The following is a 21733-nucleotide window of genomic DNA, read 5'->3' on the forward strand; positions in this document are numbered from 1 at the left end:
GAGAGTATTACAGTGCCCAGAAGATCACCCTCCCCCCAACACACACGTACAGGAAAGACGACGACATCAGGACCAATGACAGCACACCTCAGAGACCAGAACACAGATACTCAATTCAACATGTTGGAGATGAGATCACTTAGATAGGATCACCACCTCCGCCCCCCTTCTCACTCTCTACAGGGCGAGAGCACCAATGGCGACAACACCGGCCAGACCGAGGACGAGAGTGTCCATTCCGTGACCGCTGGCACCGGCGACGGGAGGGACGCCGCTCGGGCCGGGAGGGACGCCGCTCGGGCCGGGAGTGCCGGCGGGGTAGGTGGGCACGGCGGGAGGGGGAGTGCCGGGGAAGCCGGGGGTGACAGGGACGCCGGGTGTCACGGGGAGACCGGGGTTGCCAGGGGGACCGGGGTGAGCGGGAGTAGGCTATATAACGTTCCAGAGTCAGCATCCAATACATTATCTCTCATCTTCATACTAACATGAGATTGGCAAGAGAGAAACAGATAGAGACCAAAAAAAAAAAAAAAAAACATACCGTAGCCTCGCAGTCACAGTCGGTGAAAGTAAGGGTAGTAGCCTCGGTGACGGTCCAGGTCTTTGTCCCGCGCGAGACGGTGGTAGGGCCAGGGCAGAAGGTGGTGTACTCGGTGATGACCTTGGTAGCGATGACGGCCGTATCGTTTCCACGGCGGGCGAGGTCTTCGACCTGAGGGACGGCGGCGGCGGCCGAGGCCAGGCCGACGAGGCCAGCAGTGATGACGGAGTTGAAGAGCATTTTTTTTTGTGTGTTTTCTTTTCCTTTGTTTAAAGAGAAAAAGAAGATTAGGGAAATTAGGTAGTAGAAAGATGTATAAAAAAGGAAAGAGTCAAAAAAAGAGCGACTTGATAATTTAAAAAGGGGGGGGGGGGAGGACAGAATAAAGAAAAAGACTGTAACGAGTGTCTGGTTAGTATCTGTGTTTGGGTAACGACTGGATGGAGGATGATGGGCGAGGAGGATGGAGAGGATGAGATGGAGGTCGCTGTCCTTTTTCTTATATATACATGCTTTTCTCCTGTCCTTCCTTTCCCTCACCTTGCTCCTCTCCTCGTTCCGTCCCTGTCTTCTCTCTGTTCTAGATGTGGTCCTTCGTTCCATCAGCCAGACATCCAACACATGAGATCCAGAATTGTTTTGGTCTTTCTTCTTGTTCTTCGCCTCGCTGATCGATTGCTCTGAGACAGATCGACAGCGAGGCAGTCGAAACATGGAAACATTTTCGGCACCGAGACATCAACAACCCAGGAGACGCGCTCCCGACAGTCGACGAGATATCCCAGCGTGCCAGTCACCACTCTGTTGACCGCAAACGAGCATGCCCTGCCGTCCCGGTCTGCATTCCGTCGACATGGTTTCCAGGTCGTCGACCTTCTATTCTCTGGCCGCGCGTAGCTCTACCTTCTTGTTCGTCAGGTTTGAATATGGGGTAGCATAGGTGACCGGCCTTGGCTTTTGATCCCTCACTTTACGGCTTTCCCCGATCCTTTCTTTTCTTCCCCCCTTTCTCCTTCTGCTGTTGAGAAGAACTTCCGTCATCGGTATACTGGGACATGTCTATGTTGAAGTCTTGAAGTCTTCCTCGTTCGGTCAGTGGGAAAGATGGACATGATACATGTTAAACTTTGTAGGATAGAACATTTAGCAAAGAATCATGTCAACGCGTAGTATATATATATAATATACATTTTAGTTCAATGGTATATGATCTACTACCCTCGATTTATTCCCTATCTGCGTGTAATTTTTTTTTTTTTGGGGGGGGGTTTCCTCTCATCTTTTATTTTAGTCCAGGGAAAAAAAAAAGAATAAGAAATCTCTGGAGATCTAGAAATCATCCACAAGAAAAGAAAAAAACACCGATGATGCATATATGCACAAAAGGAAACAAAGGCCTACAATAAAAAGCGGGAAAAGTAAGGAAACAGAGTGGAATCTATCAACGAAGAAGAAGAATGGTATCGGTAATGCCGAGTACGAAAGTTAAAAAAAAAACGGTCTTTGTGTGTGTGTGTGTGTGTGTGTGTGCGTTTCCCAACAACTTCGAGAAAGTTGACTTGAACAAGGTGACTTGATTGGGTTGAAAATACCAAGGGGGTTTGGGGGTTTGGGGTCATGATGCATGTTAGGAACTGCTGTGGGCAGTAATGCAGACAGAGCAAGAGACGAACAGAACATAATGACTTAAGAAAAAAAAGGGGGGTGGTCGAATTAAAGAAGCTGGAAAATGAAGCACCTGATAGAAGAGAAAAAAAAAGAAGATAAGAGAAGAAAAGAAGAGAAGAAAAAAAAAGTGTTGCCTCTGTACGTCTATGTTTGTTTGATGGGGTTGCAAAGTGTCGTGAAGTCGTCGTCAATTGAGTACCGGCAAAAAAATAAAGATAATAAAAATGAAAAAGTCAAGAAGAATCAGACGAGCCCGAAATGCAGAATCTAGTTTCGTTTGGACCCAGAATGGCTGCGCTCAGGAACGCCGATGCTGTCGAGTTCATAGTTGCGAAGGTGGTGCTCGTATTTGGGAGTCCTCAGGAATTTGGGGACAGAATCCTACGAGTCGTGTTAGCAATTGAATGTCTCGGGGAGAGGGATGTCTTGGGTGTCCAAGGGGGTTCTGAAAGGGAGGAAAATGTCCTCTGAAAGGGGGAGAAGGATGATCAAGGGAGGGAAGGGAGGGGGGGCGAGAGAAGACATACACTAGCCATCAGTTTGAAGACTGCATTCTGAGCATCCTCGAACAGAGAGGTGACCTCTTGCAGAGTCTCAATCATGGTGACGTCCTGCCCCACAGCCTTGGTCATGCGCATGGCCAGGTTGCTCCTCAGCTGGTGGTCAATGTTGAGCTCGCAGGGCGAGCCCGGGGCCAGGAAGGCGTTGTAGATGCCGTAAGCCTGGGCCATGATCTCCTTGATGCTGTCGATCGAGGTGGCGCTGGGCGTCTTCTGGGCCAGGCGGGTCGTGGCCTTGCACTGGCGGACAAACTCGTCGACGTCGCGGTAGAAGGACAGGTTCTCCTCGCAGTGGGTCTCGCGGAGGTTCTCGCGGAAGAGGAGGCGGAGGGCGGCGTCGTTGAGGATGCGGTCGAGGCGCTGGGTGTTGGAGTCGCGGGTGATGGCGTTGCGGTGGGCGCTGTGGCCGCCCTCGGAATCGGAATGGCGGCTCCGGTGGCCGCCGCTGAGTATCTCCTTGGCGCGCGGGCTGAGCTGGTAGACGGCGTACTTTGTCGGCTGGAAGGCGGCGCATCCGGGGTTCTGGGAGAGGAAGCCGCGGTCCTGAGCGATGGGCTCCAGCAGCTGGTACTCGACAAACAGGCTGGCAATCTCAATCGTCTCGCGGCGGTCGACGATGCTGCAGCAGTCGAGGAGCCAGTCGGCGGCGGCCTTGCCCGTCAGGGTCTCGCGGTAGGTGCGGCCGTTGATCCGGCGCTCGGCGGCCATCTTGACGCCCGTCAGGCCATCGCGGTAGTCGACGAGCGACTCGCTGTCGGCCTGGCTGGCGTTGGCCTTCATGTTGCGGCCCTCGGCACCGGCGAAGCGACGGAAGATGACCTCGATGGTGTTGCGGTCGCCGACCACCTTGTCAGACTCGGGCTCACGCTCCAGCGTCACCAGCTGGGTGGGCATCAACGACAGCAGCTCGCCAACCTGCTTCTGCTGGATGCCGTTGCGCGAGCAGAACGTGTCCAGCACCGACACGCCCTTGGGAGTCAGCTGCCACACCGATCCCTTCATGTTGTAGACCTGCTGATACTTCCCATCGGCGCTCTCGATGAAGCGTGCGTCCAGGAAGCGCTGGCAGATGGACCGGGCCATGTCCTTGGCCATGGAGAAGGTCGTCGTCGTCGTCGTCGTGACTATGCGCGACGGGTCCTTGGGATCAGGCATGCGGTTCGACTGGGAGAACTTGAGGGAGCCCAAGTTGTTGATAGCATCTTCGGAGAGGAAGGTGTAGTCGACCTTTGTCAACCGCACGCGGTGAGGCGTCAGGGGGAGCAGGCTGACTATGAGGGTAGCGAAGAGGTCGTTGAAGTCCTGTCGATGGTTCAGTCAGCCAATGTCCGTAATCGGAGATGGGTACTACTATGTGGACAAGATGCAAAAGCAAGCATGCCGGGGGAGTTTTTTTCTTCTTTTTTTTCGTCTGTCGATGCCTGTCCATCTTCTGTCGTTTCCCTTCCCTTCCCCTTGTTTTCCTCTCCTCTTTCCTTTCCTTTCTCTTCCGCGTTGAGGGGTGCAGGGAGGTGGAGTGTAGAAGATGTGGTGGGTGGGTGGGGGGGCGGCTGGTTCTTCTGCACCGACAGTAGATTCAAGACAACATACCTTTGTAAAAGGGCGATCGTCGTCGGTCATGCGCAGTAAGCGCGACGACGTCTGATGCATCTTGCCTGAGATGTCGCCAGGGCGCACCTTGATGGGTGGAGGGGTGTTTGGGTCCGTCTCGGAGTAGGGCTTGGAGATGGGCAGGGCAGGCGGGGCGTGGATCTTGCCGTCTACGATGGGAGACAGAGGTCCGGTGGGGGAGAGGGACTGGTTAGAGGAGCTGCGGAAGATCTGCTTCCTATACGAGGTGGAAGAAGTCTGCTCGTTCTGCTCCGGGATGGGAAGGTTGGGGGATCCGGGAGCCAGGGAGAGTCTCGCCAGGGCTTGACGATGACGGACGAAGGAGGACGGTTCGGAGGCGGCGGCTGCTGCTGCTGCTGCTGCGTTGTCGTTGCTGTTGCTGATGCTGCTGCTGCTGTTGTTGTTTGAGGAGGAGGGAGAAGGAGAAGAGGAAGAGGAAGAGGTGAAGTTGGCGAAACGAGACTGAGTCTTGTCCAAGGCAGCGGCGGCGAGACTGAAGATGGCGGCTGACGTGCGCTGCTGGGACCTGCCGTTGGACAGCGAGGCTGTCGAGGGAGAGCTCGAGTGTCTCCTCACGAACGGGGGAGCGGTCTGGTCGGTATCGTCCTGACCCTTTCCCTTCTGTTTCCCCTCTTCTCTCCCTTCAGTAATGGTGTTGGCGGGGACGTCTCCTGCCGCTGCTGCCGCCGCTGCTCCTGCTACGGCCGGTAGCGGCTGCTTCAGAGAGCTGGAGCGCGGAGGGGGGGTGGCGGAGATGGGGGAGGAGGAGGAGGAGGGGGAGGAGGAGGTGATGATGGAGGGCGGGGAAGGTGAGGCTGAGTTACTCGTAGCAGTCGGTGACGATGATTTAGGTGTTGACCTGGAGATGGATGGTCGGTGTTGGAGAGATATTGAGGTGCCGGTCGATGATGAGATGGCTGCCATCTAACGTGGTTGATGTAAAGGAAGAGGAGGAGGGAAGAGGGAAGAGAAGGGTAAAAGAAGGAAGAATAAGAAAATAGTTTGTTTTAGTGTGGGGGGTGTGAAGATTTAGAGAGATAGAGGACGAGAGAGCGTGTGTGGTGTGCGGTGTGTGGTGTGTGGTGTGTGGTGTGTGTCTTGCGTGTGTGCGTGCGTCTGTCTGTGTCTGTATGTGGTGTGGTGTGGTTCGTGCACTATGTCCAGGTTGTATGAGGTACTCGTAGTTGGTTGTGAATGCGGTGACTCGTAGTCTCGGTCTTTGGAGCAGCGGGTAATACTAGTAGTATAGTGATACTGCTAGTAGCCACTCGTAGTACTTAGTCGTAGTAGTAGTGAATGTACTAGAAGCAATGTACCCGTTTCAAAAAAAAAAAAAAATAGAAGAGTAGAGTAAAAAGGAATAATATCAGGCGTTGATGGTACTCGTCGTAGTGTCGGTAGTGTGAAACCAGTTGCGGAGTAGGAGGGGGATCGATATCCTTATTTTTTTATTTCCCTGGTCTGACACTCTTTTTTAGGTCTCTTTTTCCTTTCTCACTTCGCTGTCGTTTCCCGGTTGGGATTTCCTTTCTTTTTTTCTTCTTCAACGGGAGGTCGTATGGAGGTGTATGGAGTAAGATTGTAAGGAATTCGGGAGAAGAACGAGACTGGATCGATATCCGTACACACACTCCTCCTTAAATGGGGTCAAAAGGGGGGGGGGGGGGGGGGAGGGAGGCCAAGGGGAGGCAAAAAAAAAAATTAGAGGGGACAGAGAGAAAGAGGGAAAAAAACGTCACAGCGCAAAATAGCGGCCAGCACAATCTCTCTCTCTCTCTCTCTCTCTCTCTCTTTCTCTCTCTTTCTCTCCGTTAAAGAGAGGTGAAATCCCGGGAGATGGGCCCTTGTATGTGCACGTCTCTCTACCTTGTAATACTACCTGTATCAAAAAAAAATTAACAAAAAAAAAAAAAAAAAAACCTCTTCCGGATATGGAGTATTATCTTGATGTGCGCATATCACTCTGTTCTGTACCATCATCAATCAAAAACCCAACCACCTCACGGTCGACTCCGTAATACATGTCATCTCCCTTCTTCTTTTTCTCCTTCTTTCTTCCTTCCTTGTGTCGTACTTATTACTTGCTTGCTGTCCTCTCCGAACCAGACAGCAAATACTCGTCGGCTGGGCCGGCAGACCGGGGGGGTGTGTGGAAAAGGGCGTGCGGTGTGTGACCAAGGAGGGACGAACGGACAAGGGAAGGATGGCCTCGTGGCTCACGCGCCTCATGGACGCCGCTGTCGATTAAGGGCGGGTCTGTTGAGTTGGAGGGGGAGTGTGCATCTCCTGAGGAGTTGATGATGTCTTGGGCGTGCATCTATACACCAGTAACTACTACATACGGTTTAGGTACAAGATGGATCAGTAGGTCATAAGTGCATATTCTTACAGACAAGGGGGAAAGTAGTAAAGTAGTGGATATCTGCATACTGCTACCGGTAGCCTTGCCTTTTTTTTTTTTTTCTTCTTTTCTTTTTTTTCTTTCCCAGCCATGCTGATGCATGTATCCGCAAAGAAAAAGAGACCTGGGTAATAGTATGATTGACCCGTTTCACCCGCGTTCCCTCCCTCTCCCTCTCCCTCTCTCTCTCTCTCTCTGTGCGTATGTATGTGTGTGTGACGAGTGATAGTAGTACGAGCTACTCAAGTTGCTCGCCTGCTAATATCATCCTTGCAAGTTATGTTCTGCTCGTACTTGTATATATACCGGTATCGACAGATTATACGTAGTCCACTCCGTCACGCCTGGACCTGATCGCGGTCATGACGCTTCAATTGACTTGACCGACCGTACAGTACATATCACATGTCATGCTTCTACATCACCTTCTTCTCACCTTCTCTCATCTTCCTGTTTTTCTGCTTCTGCTTCTGTCTCACCCCAACGTTCCGTGCCCTTATTAGTCACCCATGTCGATACTCACACCGTCTCCAAATCGCACCGGCGGCAACGTACGACATAATGACGCCCGTACATGTAATACCTGTCGATACTCACTCTCGTACAAGGTACAGGCCGCACATGGCCAGAGCTCTTGGCACTCCCTCGCTTGCTTTGCCAAGATTTCAATTCAAGGTCTGGGCCGCACTTGGGGCTTGCTGTGCGACGACGGACGGCCGATTGCAGTATTGTTACGAGCAGCACCGCTCCGCACATGGACCTTACGAGTAGTACTTACGAGTAGTATCATGCTGACTGAGAGCATGCGCGGTAGGAGACGTGTACCGCTCTCTTTCCGAGGCTTCTCATTCTTTTCCAAGCCTCTCGCATATTCATGTACATGCCGAGCAGGCTATCAGCTGCAATGTCCAGGTCGTGCGACATGTCTGGTGCTCTTCTCATACCATACCTCACCCTCAGTGGTGATACCGTAGATGATGCCACGTTGGGTCAGGTCCTCGACCACGACACCTCCGTACTGACCACTCCCAAGAGTCTTGCAGAATGGCGGTGATGCCGTCCTGGCCATTGATCCAAAGCTTGTCCCCGCTTACCTTTTTTTGTGGCCCCCAAAACCCTACGGACCATCTCTCTCTCTCTCTCTCTCGTCCCTCTGACATGGAGTCTAACCTGTTTTCTCTCCTTGAGGGGGGTCTTCATCCTCAGAGTACACTTGGTCCTATGGAGAATGTTCAGCAGCATCGTCATATCATTTTTCACCTTGCCAGTGCTCTGTTTGATACATGTGCTGATTACTTTACAGAGCTGGATGGCTTACAAGGCTAATGTACGCCGAGACTGATACGTCGTAGTACGGTTGCCCACATGTAAGGATGAGAAATCTCCGTGGGCCAAGAAAATAAAACGTTATAAAATGGTATAAAATAGAAAGAGCATTGGATACCTCTCTACCTCTACAGATTACACGTGTGTGAGTATTCAGTACCGAAAGTCGTAACTCCAACCGAGTTCCCAGAGTTGCCGACATGCAATTTTAGCGATACAGCTCAACCCCTTCCCTCCTCTCTCTCTCTCTACCAGGGTCCAGGATTCGTCCCATGACACGAGATGCAGGACTCCAGTCCTATCCAGAGAACAACACCATCCCCCCCCCCCCCCCCCCCCCCCCCCCCCCCCCCCCCCCCCCCCCCCCCCCCCCCCCCCCCCCCCTCCCTTCCCCAGTTACGACCCTCTGCCGTAGACGCTTACACATGCCTTTCAAGCTCTTTTGTCCCGGCCCCCCAGTCGTTACACTAATGCCGACCGGTCAGAGGCAAGACGAAGAGAAGACGTAGATCGGCAGAGGAACGTCGGAGACGTATTACCGTATGCATGCTCATGCCGTACGGGTACGACTATAGCTGTATCCATCGTACCTGTGTGATCCTCATTGTCCCCAAAACTCCAGCCGTATATCCACCTTCTCTCCCTCATTGAATCCTCTGCTGCAACGACACCCGGAACCACACTGCGGGTAGAATCTGACATACACCATCTTTCCATTCCAACCAATCCACACGGATCATTCGAGACAACAACAGAATCCCCGCTGCGTCAAACTCGTCTCTCTTTTTTTTTTCCTTTCTTCTATATCCAGACATTGTGTGAAAGTCCTGCTGAACGTACTCGTGTACTATAGAAAACTTGTACGAGTCGCCTCCCCCCACTCTCCCTGTACTACATATTACTATGGATACATGTACGTGAGAGAAAAGGGAAAGAGAAGAGAAAGATGGGCGACATTGATCCCGGAACGATTCTTCGTAAACCCGACTATTTCCAAGATGAATGTTTTACAAACTTATCGTCTTTTTCCTCCAACGTCGTACCTGGCTCCTTCTCAATCATGGTCCACGGTCCACCGCCCTGATTTGATTGATTGTTCCGCAGTCGTCTCTCTCTCTCTTTCTCTCTTTCTCTCTTTCTCTCTCTCTCTCTTTCTCTCTTTCTCTCTTTCTCTCTCTCTCTCTTTCTCTCTCTCTCTCTCTCTCTTTCTTTGATATCGAACTTTCTTTTTCTTGTCTCTTTACGAGGGCGAGGGCTGACCATGTATATGATAAGCCTATGTCTATCACTACTACTACTACTACTACTACTACTACTACTACTACTACTACTACTACTACTACTACTACTACGAGTAGTACCACTACTAAGTCTACTGTAGTCTCGTGCCAACAATGCCTGAGCCGCTGTCGCTATCATCATCATCATCATTATTATTCATAACCCGTATCTATCGGTCTTCATACACCCTTGCGGCATTTGGCTACCGATACAGACCGTGTCGCTCTCGAGGTCTCCATCGATAAGAGGCCCCATCGTTGTAATTCATCTCACGTACGGTGGTTACCGAAACGACTAAACCCATTGTTGATTTGTTTTGCGATTGGTCCACGCGTGCCAATTGACCTGGTAGCTCGTCCCGGCATGTCGTCATTTCTTCCCATGGCCATGACCCTACTTCATCCATACATTCTCCCCATCTCCTGTTTCCCGGAGCGCCTCATCTTCCCTTGTCCATGCTCGTAGGTGCTCGTACTGATCTGATCTCAATCACCCTGCTCGCAGTACTGTTGATGCTCGTACATGTTGCCCGGACCTATACGACGTATTGGTATCCTGCTGTCCGGTAATATAGGCGATCCGAACTAGCCTATACGAGTACTCGAACCGCCCGAGACTCTTGGTGGTGCAGTTCTCTTGACCATCTTGACTCCCCATACGGAGGTCCGCACAGATAGAAATACGTCATGTTGAAGAAAGAGAGAGGCACCCCAAGGCACCAAGACACTGCGTGCGCTACCTGGAAATTTGTATGATCCAGCATCGGAATACTTGGTGGCTTAGGCCCAGGGCTGAGGGTTGAGCCCGCCGACGCGCGCAGTTTCGCCAGCTCCCTACCATCCCCACACCCCCCCCCGATCACCCCCTTTTTTTCATCTCCTTCTTTATTTTCCCTTCTTCCCCTTCTACTAAGCCTGTATACGAGTAGTAAGTATATGTAGTAGTAGTATATCTGTCAGGAAGACTAAAAGAATTTATGATGATATGTATATGTGTTTATATATATAAACATGGAAAGAACAAATGTAAATCAGCACAAAGACCAATAAGGAGTAGATGTGAGCAATTGAAGGTGACCATAGTAGCCTGTGCATCATCAGAGTACGGAGCAGTCACCGCTGAATCGAGGGGCGTCTTACCTGTACAGTAAGTAAGGTAATAGAGTCATCCGTAATCTGTGCAGAAGATAGTACATCATAAGAGATGGCACTGATCTGACCATGTGTCTGACGAATGGCAGGATCATTACTCGTAATACTGCTCGTACTGCCATTATTACATGTACGGAGCTATAACCGCACATGTACAGATTACTCGTACATGCAATAGTCGTGGTTAGTATTCAATGCTCTCACTCTGCCGATGCCACTTCCCGTCCCCGCCTTGCCCATGCAAATACGGGACGTTGCAATAAGCCTAAAGAATGATACCATGGCTGCATACACTCGTAGTCGTGCAGGCCCGTACAGATTACACATACTCGTATATACTCGTATACATATAGCAAGTAGAAGACACGGATATAGATAACGGCTTGGAACGACCTCGTTAATTCCGCCACCCATCCTTACCTCTTCTAGAGGACCGAAGCAGCACCCCCCTTTCCCCTTCCGATGCCGAACCTAGGCGTCATCCGCCACCATTGGTCAGACCTTGGCCTTCTTTGTCCTTTTTTTTTTTTTTTTTTTGCCGTTTCTCTCTCTTCTCTATTCTCATATGGTCATTCTCCCGTCAATCTAGTGTTTTGGTGATAAGGAGGGGGGTGGGTCGGGGAGAAGAGGGAGGGGGGGACGGTGAAGAAAAGTGAGGCGGGGGAGAGACGAGACGTTAGCTACGAGTAGAGAAGAGAAGGGGAGAGTTGGAAGAGGATGGCAGAGCAGGAATTTGATGTCGGTATGCTCCGTAATCTGTAATCTGTACTCTGTTAACGTTTGATCATCATCAAATCTCGAGCAACATGACGCAAGTTTACCGTGTCTCATATCCAGTAGTATTACATATCACCTGCAGAGCAACCAAAGTCTTTTTTCTTTTTTTTTTTCTTGCCCTTCCATCTCAATCTCTACTGTTATTGATAATAGTCTCTCTAATCTGTAATCTGTACACACATCCCATACGTCCACTGCACTGTGTTGTTACCTCTCCCTTCCTCAAGTCTCCTGTAACCTCAATGCCGTCCGTCCGGGGAGGCAGACAAGAGGAAGACAGCCAACAGAGATATTCTGTTGGTTGTCGGTTGGTTTGCAGACCACATGACTGTACTTACCCGGATAACCACGTTGTGGCTTTTCTTTCTTTTCTTTTTTACCCCTCAATCCTTCTTCAACCCCCCCTTCCACCCCCTGGGTTTATCTCCTTGTTATACCCTACCCCTTTGTGTATAGAGAATGGTACATACTGTACATGTACGAGTAGATGTTCTCTTTCTAAGAGTGAATACATGATTACGCCGCCAGACATGATGGGGTTGGGGGAAAAAACYCYCCCCCCCCCCCCCCGGGTGTCAAGATCATGTTGCATAGGGTGAATAACACCGACAGGATAAATCACTGCCCAAAGGTGGAAACTCAAGCCAGTCTTGCATGAGGGATACTCGTATGACCGACCCTTCTTCCTCCTTTTTTTCCAAGTGCCGTGCGTGTGTGCGATCTACATTTTTCAGTGCTGGATCCCCCCCCTTCTCTCACCCCCTTTTTTTTCCAAGGTGGCACCGTCCTCTTGGGTAAAGATTTGAAGCTGGCATTTCTCTTTTTGCCTTATCGTGGTCCCTGTGAATCATTTTAGTACGAGACATGTCTTTTTTTTTTTTTTCTCCTTCGGAGCGGGGTCACGAGATGATGTAACTACTAAATAGTAGTAGAGTAGTAGAGTAGTGGGAGTAGTACGATAGTAGTAGTAGTAAGTAGTAATAGTTATACTACTATTTTAGGGCGAAAAGAACAAAAACCGATAGCAACACTTGCAAATGACTCTTTTTTCTCTCTTTCTGTTGTTCACGAGCTCCGAGTCTCCGCCAGAAAGCGGGGGGGGGGGGGGGGGGGGGGGGGGGGTTGGACTAGAACACTGACCGTCTCGTCCAAGACCATGCGTTGTGGAATCGCGGCCGAGTGGGGCTTTCTCTCTCTTTCTGTCTCTCTCTCTCTCTCTCTCTCTCTCTCTCTCTCTTGTTCTTGTGCAAGAACCTTTGTATCATGCTCGAGGTTAATAGAAGTTTTTTTTTTTTTCCCTCCTTCTTCCTCTCTTTTTTTTTTTTCGTCTTCTTTCCTCCAAGGACTCAAGGTGTCAACAATGGGCCCGAGGAAAGAGGGGGAGAGGGGGGTTGGGTTTGCGGAGATATGTACGAAAGTCACACTATGTATGCAGCGGAAAGAGGATAATGGGCCGAGATCGGTACCGACGCATGGTGAGAAGAGTTGTTCTTTATTGTTCCTCACGACAATGAATCAGAGGGGTTTGGAAGAAGAAGACTACTTTGAAAAGAGGATTCCCTTCTGTACTTGGCAAGATGTAATACGGCATCTCACGGAGCATCTTACACACCGCGAATGACTCTCGACTAAACCTGTACGGTCGTATTGACAAAACAAAAAAAATAAAAAAAAATAAAAAAACAAAAAAAAAAAACAAAAAAGAGGGGGAAGAGGGAGAGGAAGAGGGTGTGTGTAAGTGTGTGAAGACAGTGGTCAACTCCACCCGTTTCTCTACGGTATAGATGCATACAGAGTATTACGACGCAGACGACAGCTCAGTACCTATACATGTACAGTAGGTTCTCTCAACATGGTGAACGCGTTGAAAATTCACATGCCGTGCAGGTACCGGGAGAGTACATACCCATCGAAAGGGTTGACGAGCACAGCAGCGACCCACACTGCACCGTGCATGTACCCGCGCATGTACATGTATGCTCGTACGAGACACACGGACGCACGCACACAGACGGACCGGCACTTCCACGTGGCAAGGATGATTCCCCCTCCCTTGCGGGTTTGCGACCCTCCTTCGTTGCAGGCTGATGATACAAGGGTACACCCTCTCGACGAATCCGACAATAGTCTACCTGTGTACCTCTGCTTCCAGCGATAACCAATCTTTTCTCCTCGCTCTACCCCGCCCGTGTGTCAGCTAGATGGGGAAAGACGTCAGAGGATCGTAATCCCCCCCTTCTCCTTTCAAAAAGGTGTTAAAGATGAGTGAGCGTAGTAGCAAGCAGTAGCGATCAAACCCTCACCGCTTCCTTTGAACCTCTCCTCTCTCTCTCTCTCTCTCTCTCTCTCTCCCTCCCCCTCTCTTTGTGCATGTGTGCGTGCGTGCGTGCGCGCGTGTGCGTGTGCGTGTGCGTGCGGAGTATTATATAATATATGCAAGGAACTACATATCATGTTATAGGGCAGTGATTTAGGGCAGCACGGAAAAGAAAAAGAAAAAAAAAAGTGTGTTGTGGGAAACTGACAAGCCGGAAAGAACGAAAAGGGAAGCAGCACTTCTTCCTCCGTTGGCACGGCTTATTGATCCGGTATTCAACCGAGTCTGGGTGAGAGAGAGGTATAACGCATGGCAATTTGTTTGAGTGCGACACACGTGGAACAGATACACGACGCAGGGCTGACATGACTCTCCGTCTCGTCTCGAGAGTCTCCCTGGTTGTTGTTTTCGGTCTTTTTCTTTTCTTTTCTTTTTCTTTCTCGGGGCGGGGGGGTCTTTCTTCCTCCCGCTTGGTTTTGATTTGCATGCTGAAAGAGGGAGGCAAAAATAGTTGGAAAGCGGAAAGCGTTGCAGGATGCATTTCATTGTGAAGGGGGTGGGGTACCTTCAAGGGCTGGAACTTGACCATTGATGACCACGACTGCTACCGCTACTAATAGTACTAAGATATTATTATTAGTATATAAATATTACTACAAACGACATGGAGTTGTGAGGTGGCGGGCTGTTACGAGGACTCTGTTCAACCCTACTACCACTAAGGGATAGGGACATCACCACTGGTACAGGACATGGTATTTGATATCAGTACTCGTAGATGCACAGTCGATGGTCGTAGCTCCAGCCATCCAACGTACCAGTATATATGCATCATTACCATGTACGAGTAGAAGGGATGCAAAGCTGCATTGCTTCATCTCGTCACCGTGACGGGAGGAGGAGAGCAGAGAGTCCAGATCTGTGATACTGCCGCAACAGCAGCAGCAGCAGCAGCAGCAGCAGCAGCAGAGCACCCACACAATATGTACGAGTAAATGTAAAACACTGCATGGCTGATGATACCATCAACGGTATACGACTACATGTACGTACCTGTTATGCTGTTAGACCGACCGGGCCAAGTTGGACACCAACTGCCAACCCATTACTCAGAGTCAGACAAGGGTGTGGAGATGTGCCACGTGGGATGTGAGGGAGGAGGGAAAAAAAAAAGGAAAAACAAAAAGGCCACGCGCTTCTCCTACCAACCAGGGCAGGGGTCGTTGCATATTATCAGACGAGACACATTCTGCAGACTGCAGACTGCAGCAGGACCTCTCTCAGATCACGTTTCGAGAAGCCCAAAAAAAAAAAAGTCATGATACGTCTTGAGTTGAGAGAAGCGAAAGTAAAAGAAGAAGAAAAAAGAGGCAGGGTGTTGCACAACACATCTTTTCCTATGCCCTCTACTCTGTAACTCGTACTCGTACACACTTGATTGCCAAAACGAGGGGTGGATGATACCCATACGAGCTCTCTCTCTCTCTCTCTCTCTCTCTCTCTCTCTTTCTTTCTCTTTTCTTTTCTTTTTTTTTTTGACCATCAAGGCGTGTCTTTCCAGCCCCCCCCCCCCCTTTCTCTCCTGCAACCAAAATCTCTCACTCCACACGCTACGACCATCGCATAAACGACTAACAAGACTCTCGTAACGCTCACCCCCATGTTCTTCCGACGAGAAAAGAAGGGAGAGGGGAAGAGGGGACCGGTTTGAAGATGATTTCGCAACAGTGACTCTTTCTGTGCGTCCTACATTGGCATTGGCCAAGATGGTGGCTGTGCGTCGTTGTTCCATGTACCACGTAAATTAACTAGTCTCCCTTTCCTAGAGAACAGACCTTCTCTTTCCTTCTATTGATCCTTCTAGACCTCTTTTTATTTAGCTACACATCATATCGTCGTACTCTTGTCATACTGAGTACGAGTACGAGTAACACTTTTGTTTTTCTTTTTTTTTTCTTTTCTTCTTCCCGTTCTATATGATGATGGGGAAGGGGGGAGGGGGGGACATGAAAAGGCTGACGCAAATCTAAGCCATGCGTCGTCGGGTCTTGGCTTGAGCTTCAATCTCAGTAGTACGAGGTGTTAGGGCTATTTTAACCTCTTATTACTTTATATTCTTATCAGTCGTCTCAGCCCAGAGAGGCCTGGTGATGATTCAGATACCTTCGATTGTCAATCAACCGCGCGGACCACATGGTTCGACTCTTTTCTTTTTCTTTCTTTTTCTTGGTTTTTTTTTTTTTTGGTCTCTTTTTCCTATCTTCTTCTCCTGAAAGAGTCCACCGCACTACTTGTCGACTATCGTCATGACCCTATCCATCTGTTATATGATAGTCACTCCAAAAATAACCACCATCGTTACTAGTTGGGCTACGAAGATGGTCTGCACCGCACGGACAGTTTTCAGTTGTAGTCGTCGTAATACGTATCAACACTGCCAACCGATACGGCACTACCAAGAATCCGAGACACGCATCGACGGCCAAAAGAAAAAGAAAAAATTTGAAAAAAAAAAAAAAAAAAAAAAAAAAAAAAGCTAGACCGTACTTTGCAACAGCTCCATACACGAATTGCGCGCCCCGACCAGACTAAACAGATAACATACCTTACCCGCCGCATGTCATGCCACATGGCAAACGACAGGCACAGTCCCGGATACATATGTACGATGCGTACGTCTCTATGCTGTATCATCAATCGCCCCATATAATACGTCGTAATGCCCAAAACTTGACGGTGTGACAGCCCAAATGTCGTGTCTAGTCTTATGGGAGATTATGTGCATATCCATAATCCATACCGTACCATACCATACCCCTCCCCCCCCCCCATGACGGAAGAAGAAGGAGGAAATACTGACGAGTCTCTCAAGAGTCAAAACACGCATGGGAACGGTTATGCACTCCTCCTCCACGAAACACGGCCCTTCACTATGATCCATCTCTTGACCTTCTTTTCTCCTTCTTTTCTCCTTTTTTTCTTCTCTAACTTTGTACATGTGCCCGTCTCATATAAAGTCCCTTAACCCCAACCAACCCAACCCAACCCAACCCAACCCAACCCCCCCCGCATGTTGGAAGTCGGTCAACTCTTACATATGGAAGAAGGCGGAGAATACCACATCAATCTTGTTCCTTCTTTCAATCGATGAAAAGAAGAAGAAACTCGTAATCAGGCTGTGATACTATGTCAATGTTTGTCAAGTGTCAATAAAGCACAAGCCAAATAGGGTCTCATTTTAGGCAAATTCCAAGGTGGTGGAGGGGGGGGGGGGGGCAATACATGTCAAAAACTGTCAGATAGGAGGCCAACGTTCTATCATGTGTACATTACGAGAGCATCTCACATTGTGAGCAGTAGTAAAAAGTGATACTACCGTAAATTACAGCCGAGGGGAGGAAACAAAGCACGGACAGCACTTTGACGTCTTGTTCAAATTAATGCCATGTGCAGGAAAAGAAAGCAGAAGAAGAAGACGACAGGTCGGATTTTGGGGGGGGGGGTTTTCCTTGGATTCTGACAAAAAAAAATAACCACCCCACCCCACACACCCCCCCCCTCCAAAGATCCACTGGGGGATATCACCCAACTGACGTTTTGAGATGCATGAGACACGTGCGGTGAGAACATGTGGTTGGCATGGGCGGGGGACATGGGACATGGAAGGGGGGGGGAGGGGAGGGGAGTGGGAGGATATGACAGCGGTACGCGCGCGGGACCGCTCATCATCATCACACATCAGCATGGGGGATGGGGATCTCATCCATGTCAAAATAACGGCGTAGCAAATCATTTCGGACTCTTACCAACGCCGCCATTTCTCTCTGTTTGGTCAATGACAGTCGATGGATTTTCTTTTCTAGCGCATGCATACATGTCGTACGTTCAGGACCATTGACTCGTCCTGATTGTAGTACGATCAATCCACGTCTGTGTACTCATATGCCCTCACCGACCTTCTCACCATCGTCACATACCCTATACATGCCTCGCGAAAATCCATGATACTCTGCTGCCCGTACGAGTAGTACCGTCACTGTGATATTGCACTCTGCTGTACTCTGCTGTACTTTGCATGGTCGTTCCGGTAGATGGAAACGGAGCATCATAGCTGGAGAAGCAGTGGTGTGATCTGTATTGTAGAGAGAGATGGAATAGTAGAAACAACAAACGCCATCGCTATCCCGTCTTCAACCTCATCGCATCCTTCCCCCTCTTCTCTTGACTAGTAGTCAGGAACTTATTTTCTCTTCTTGTTTTTACAGCCATGTGTGTTTTTTCTCGTCCCATGATGACGCCTCGAGATCGAGAGAAGGGCAGAAAAGAATAATGGTAAAAAAAATAAAATCTTACAACTTATACACACAAAAAAAGGGGTTTTAAAAATAAAAAAAATAAAGAAAATAAAGTCAGATACCCACCGACCCCGAAACAGATTCATATCGACGCCGGCGCAGCATCCTTCCTCCACCCTTTGTACCCCATATTCGCCTCGACAGCCTTCCAGATCTGCTCGACCACTTCCTTGTCTCTGAAGCGGGAAGCGTCGTGACCCTCTCCCCTCCAACGGTCCACGCCAGTCGAGAGCACCCTGTGACCCCACGCCCGGACGTTGTCGGGCGCCTGGTCGCCCCTCCACCCGACGTAGATGCCCAGGACGTGCTTGAACAGCTCGTTTGGGTTGCTCCACTTGTAGTTCTTGAACTGCCACGTCTGGCCCGTGGTGAAGACCGCCACCACCCGGTTCCAATACTCGGGCTTGAACTGTTCCGGGCCCTCGACCAAGATGAAGCGCATCGGCCGCGAAGGGTCTATCCCGGGCATGTTTCGCTGGACGTGCAGCATGCTCGCCGTCGAGGACGACCCCGTGTCCGCCGGCACGAACCGGCCTTCCTGCAGCAGAGAACGGGCGTTGGACAGGCGCACCAGGGCTGACGCCGACGGCGACAGCAGGATGATCGGGTCGGGTCTCTTAGACGGGGCCCGCTGGTTGAGCGACATGCTCTGCGGGATCCCTGCTTTCGCGCCGGTGCCGTTACCGCTGCCGCTGCCGTGCGTCTGCTGTGCCTTCTTGGAGAAGAAGGGTAGTGCCAGCTTGCGTACATGTGAGAAGTCCTAAGAAGAAAAACAGACGTCAGTCCAGGCAGGAGAACGTGACCAGAAAGAGAGAAAAAACACACTGTTGGCCTGACACCCCTGAGAACCGTGTTGCGGTCTCCCATCTTACGCTCACCGCTGTATACGCTGGCCAGCCTGGGGTCCATCGTGCCTTTTCCCGATCTAGCCTGGGCGCCCGTAGTCTTCGTCGCGGCCGTAGCCGACGACTTGCTTGGCTCTGCCGCCGACGTCGCCGCCGCGGCGGCGCCCCCCTTACCAGCGGCGCCCCCCTCCTCGGCCGCCGGCCTGATGTACTCGCTCTCCTCACTAGCGCCCTCGAGCCAGGTTATGAGGTCGAGGCGCTCGATGAAGCCCAGGTTCTGCACGGCTGCGCCCGCCGCACCGAGCGACTCGTTGAGCGCCGTCGCTGCTGCGTTGTACTCGGGGATGGCGCGCTCGCGGTTCAGCCATGCGAAGTATATCGAACGCAGGTCGATCGACTGGTCGTTTGACATGAAGCGCGTCGATGTCGTCACGGGAAGGGACACCTTGCTCTCCGGAAAGCTCAGGTGCGTCGCCTGCGCGAGGTCCACCTCGCTGCTTGCCGACGGGTCATCCGACGCGCTCGGCACAATGGGCTTGCCTGCTGCGATGGACTGCCGTAGCAGCATCAGGGCGTCGTTGTCGGCCATTGTTGTCTCTATCCTTGTTTCTGTGCCTATGCCGCGTTGCGTTCCAGGAGTCAATGACCGATGTCCCGCCAGATATCGTTGACGCTGTCGTCGCGCGCGCTCGCCCGAGAGAGGGAGGGAATCGAAGGCCAAGGTCCAGGTCACTGGATTTCAGTCGTAGTGAGCCTGCACGCGCGTCGTTGGATATGGAATCAAATTGATGACCTGTCCGCCGTTCTGCCGTCTGTTTGTTGCCCGTCTTCTCTTCCCAAGCTGCTTTGTCGGAGCTCGTTGTTGGCCTTCGAGCTTTCAGGAATCCTGGGCTGAGGTTGAAATTTTGTGGAGCCGCGACAGCACGTGACACATTTGAACATGATGCTAGAGCGAAGAAGACAGATGCCTTCAAGGTCCTCGGTCGTAATCGTGAAAGAATATATAGAGCTCTTCTCGTTATAGTTCTCGCCTACACTAGTGTATATATACAATGAAAGACCCGTGTATGATTTTGTGTATATCGAGTCCAAACACCTTCTCTATGCTGCCGTCTTCGGTCTCTGAGACTAATGATACCAATGTTGATATGACAACCGTTCAACGCCGAAACGAACCAAGGAAAAAAAAAACTGACAAGCAAACCAAGAAAACCCCGCAAAGAGGAAAGCGATGACCTTGATTCTTCGCTTAGATTCCAAAGAGCAGTTTCAAACGCTCATAGGTGTAGAAGCTCACGGCTCCCATGGGAATCACCTTGGCGTATCCGATAGTCAGTCCGACAAAGAAACCCCGGAAGCCCTTCTCACGGAAGATCCTGCCGGCCGTCTCGCCAAGACCCAGACGGTGGCCATCGCCCACGACACCGCCGACCTGCATGCGCCGCCTAATGACCTCGAGAGGGTACGATGCCGTCTGGGAGACGAGCCCCGAGACGCCGCCGGCAAACAGCTCGGCCCAGTACCGGAGGGGTGCCGCCTTGCCGCTAGGGTGATGGGACTGACCGTCCCACGTTGTGAGGGTCGTATGTGCCGCGATGGAGGGGTGGCGAAGTAAGTCGCTGACCGTGTCGTGGGTCAGGAACGAGATGCCCGCGTACGGGAGCATTCCCAGGAGCGTGGGGCCGAAGCCGCGGTAGAAATTGACGAGGCCACTACGCGGCGCGGCGGCGGCGGCGGCAGCAGCAGCAGCATCGGCAGCCGCTGTCACAGAGCCAGCGCCATGTGCCGCAAGGTGCGGCGTTGCCGGTTTTTGTATGGGCTGCTCGTGATATATCTGGCGGAATATTGATGAAAGAGATGACCTCCCCTCGTGCTTGGTCTCGAAAGCGAGGCGCACACGTATCACCTCGAGGGGGTACGTGAAGAAGACGGACGTGACGCCCGCGAGGCTGCCACTGACCATGCGTCGTAGCGGTGTCTCGTGATTCTTTGTCGGTATGATCATAGCACGGATCTGCTCGTAGGCGAGGAACTTGATACCTGCGTACGGAAATATGCGGAGGAGCGTGGCCGAGTGGCCACGGTACAGGCCTCGGGGGCCGTCCTGGGCGTATATGTCCTTCATGGCCCTTACAACGCCGAACCAAGAGCCCGTGTATTTTGCGAATTGAGGATTGCTCGCTTGGAAGAGGATCTTGACTCGGTCGAGCGGAGCGACAACCGTCTTGGCCTGTTTTTTTTTTCCATCGACAGGTTATCATCAGCCAACGTACGCTTGCGACTAAGGCACCCGGAACTCCTGCATGTCCTTTATTTTGAATTTTTTTTTTCGTGTAACTTACTGCGCATCCAGCTAGTCCACCGGCAGTGCCTGACCTCCAGACATAGTCTAATGTGCGTGTTCGGTTGAATGATGATGACGATGCTGCCTTGGCATCCTGCTGCTGCTGTTGCTGCTGCTGTATCGTCGGCGCCGAGCGCTGCTTCTGGCCCGAGGTGCTATCATCCTCACGCGTCACCTCTGGCGTGGAAGAGCCATGGCTCATGTGGGCGGAGGACATTCGGTTCCTCTCAGCGTGGCGGCTGATTTCTGTAGTTCGGTTTCGTCGTGTGTTGGAGATGCGACTCTAGAGGATTATGCCGCGGATCATCGACCCCGGTGACTCGGGGGGTTTTTTTTTAGTGTCTCACGTGCGCGCCCGCCGGGAGGCGTCGGGTTCAGAAGACTAATAGAGATGGCACTGGTTTCTCTGGAGGAACAACGGCCAAGGAGGGGTTGGAGTTCCAATACGATACAAATCAAATAACGATGTGAAGGGGTAATTGTTTATTGGAACGGGAGAAGGAAAAATGTTCGTCGTGGTGGTGGTGGTGTCTAGGAGAATGTGGAGGCAGATGGA

General features: G+C 51.1%; 4 protein-coding genes across 4 annotated transcripts; all 4 read right to left on the reverse strand.

The window, feature by feature from the left end:
- Window positions 1-177: 177 nt before the first annotated feature.
- Window positions 178-781, reverse strand: GMORB2_0270 (uncharacterized protein; the record flags this gene model as incomplete). Its single annotated transcript, XM_035462256.1, has 2 exons — window positions 178-429; window positions 542-781. 2 exons carry the CDS (start codon window positions 779-781, stop codon window positions 178-180), a joined length of 492 nt encoding a protein of 163 aa, XP_035325186.1.
- A 1695-nt stretch (window positions 782-2476) lies between these two features.
- Window positions 2477-5106, reverse strand: GMORB2_0271 (uncharacterized protein; the record flags this gene model as incomplete). Its single annotated transcript, XM_035462257.1, has 4 exons — window positions 2477-2590; window positions 2737-4071; window positions 4360-4597; window positions 4892-5106. Coding segments are annotated over 4 exons (1902 nt in total), but the record flags the coding sequence as incomplete, so codon positions are not given.
- Window positions 5107-18070: 12964 nt separating this feature from the next.
- Window positions 18071-19422, reverse strand: GMORB2_0272 (uncharacterized protein; the record flags this gene model as incomplete). Its single annotated transcript, XM_035462258.1, has 2 exons — window positions 18071-18748; window positions 18814-19422. 2 exons carry the CDS (start codon window positions 19420-19422, stop codon window positions 18071-18073), a joined length of 1287 nt encoding a protein of 428 aa, XP_035325188.1.
- Window positions 19423-20082: 660 nt separating this feature from the next.
- On the reverse strand, window positions 20083-21394 carry GMORB2_0273 (solute carrier family 25 (mitochondrial carrier protein), member 16; the record flags this gene model as incomplete). Its single annotated transcript, XM_035462259.1, has 2 exons — window positions 20083-21063; window positions 21176-21394. 2 exons carry the CDS (start codon window positions 21392-21394, stop codon window positions 20083-20085), a joined length of 1200 nt encoding a protein of 399 aa, XP_035325189.1.
- Window positions 21395-21733: the final 339 nt, after the last annotated feature.

Source organism: Geosmithia morbida, assembly GCF_012550715.1.
Source record: "Geosmithia morbida isolate 1262 chromosome Unknown scaffold_0, whole genome shotgun sequence".
Taxonomy (NCBI): Eukaryota; Fungi; Ascomycota; class Sordariomycetes; order Hypocreales; family Bionectriaceae; genus Geosmithia; species Geosmithia morbida.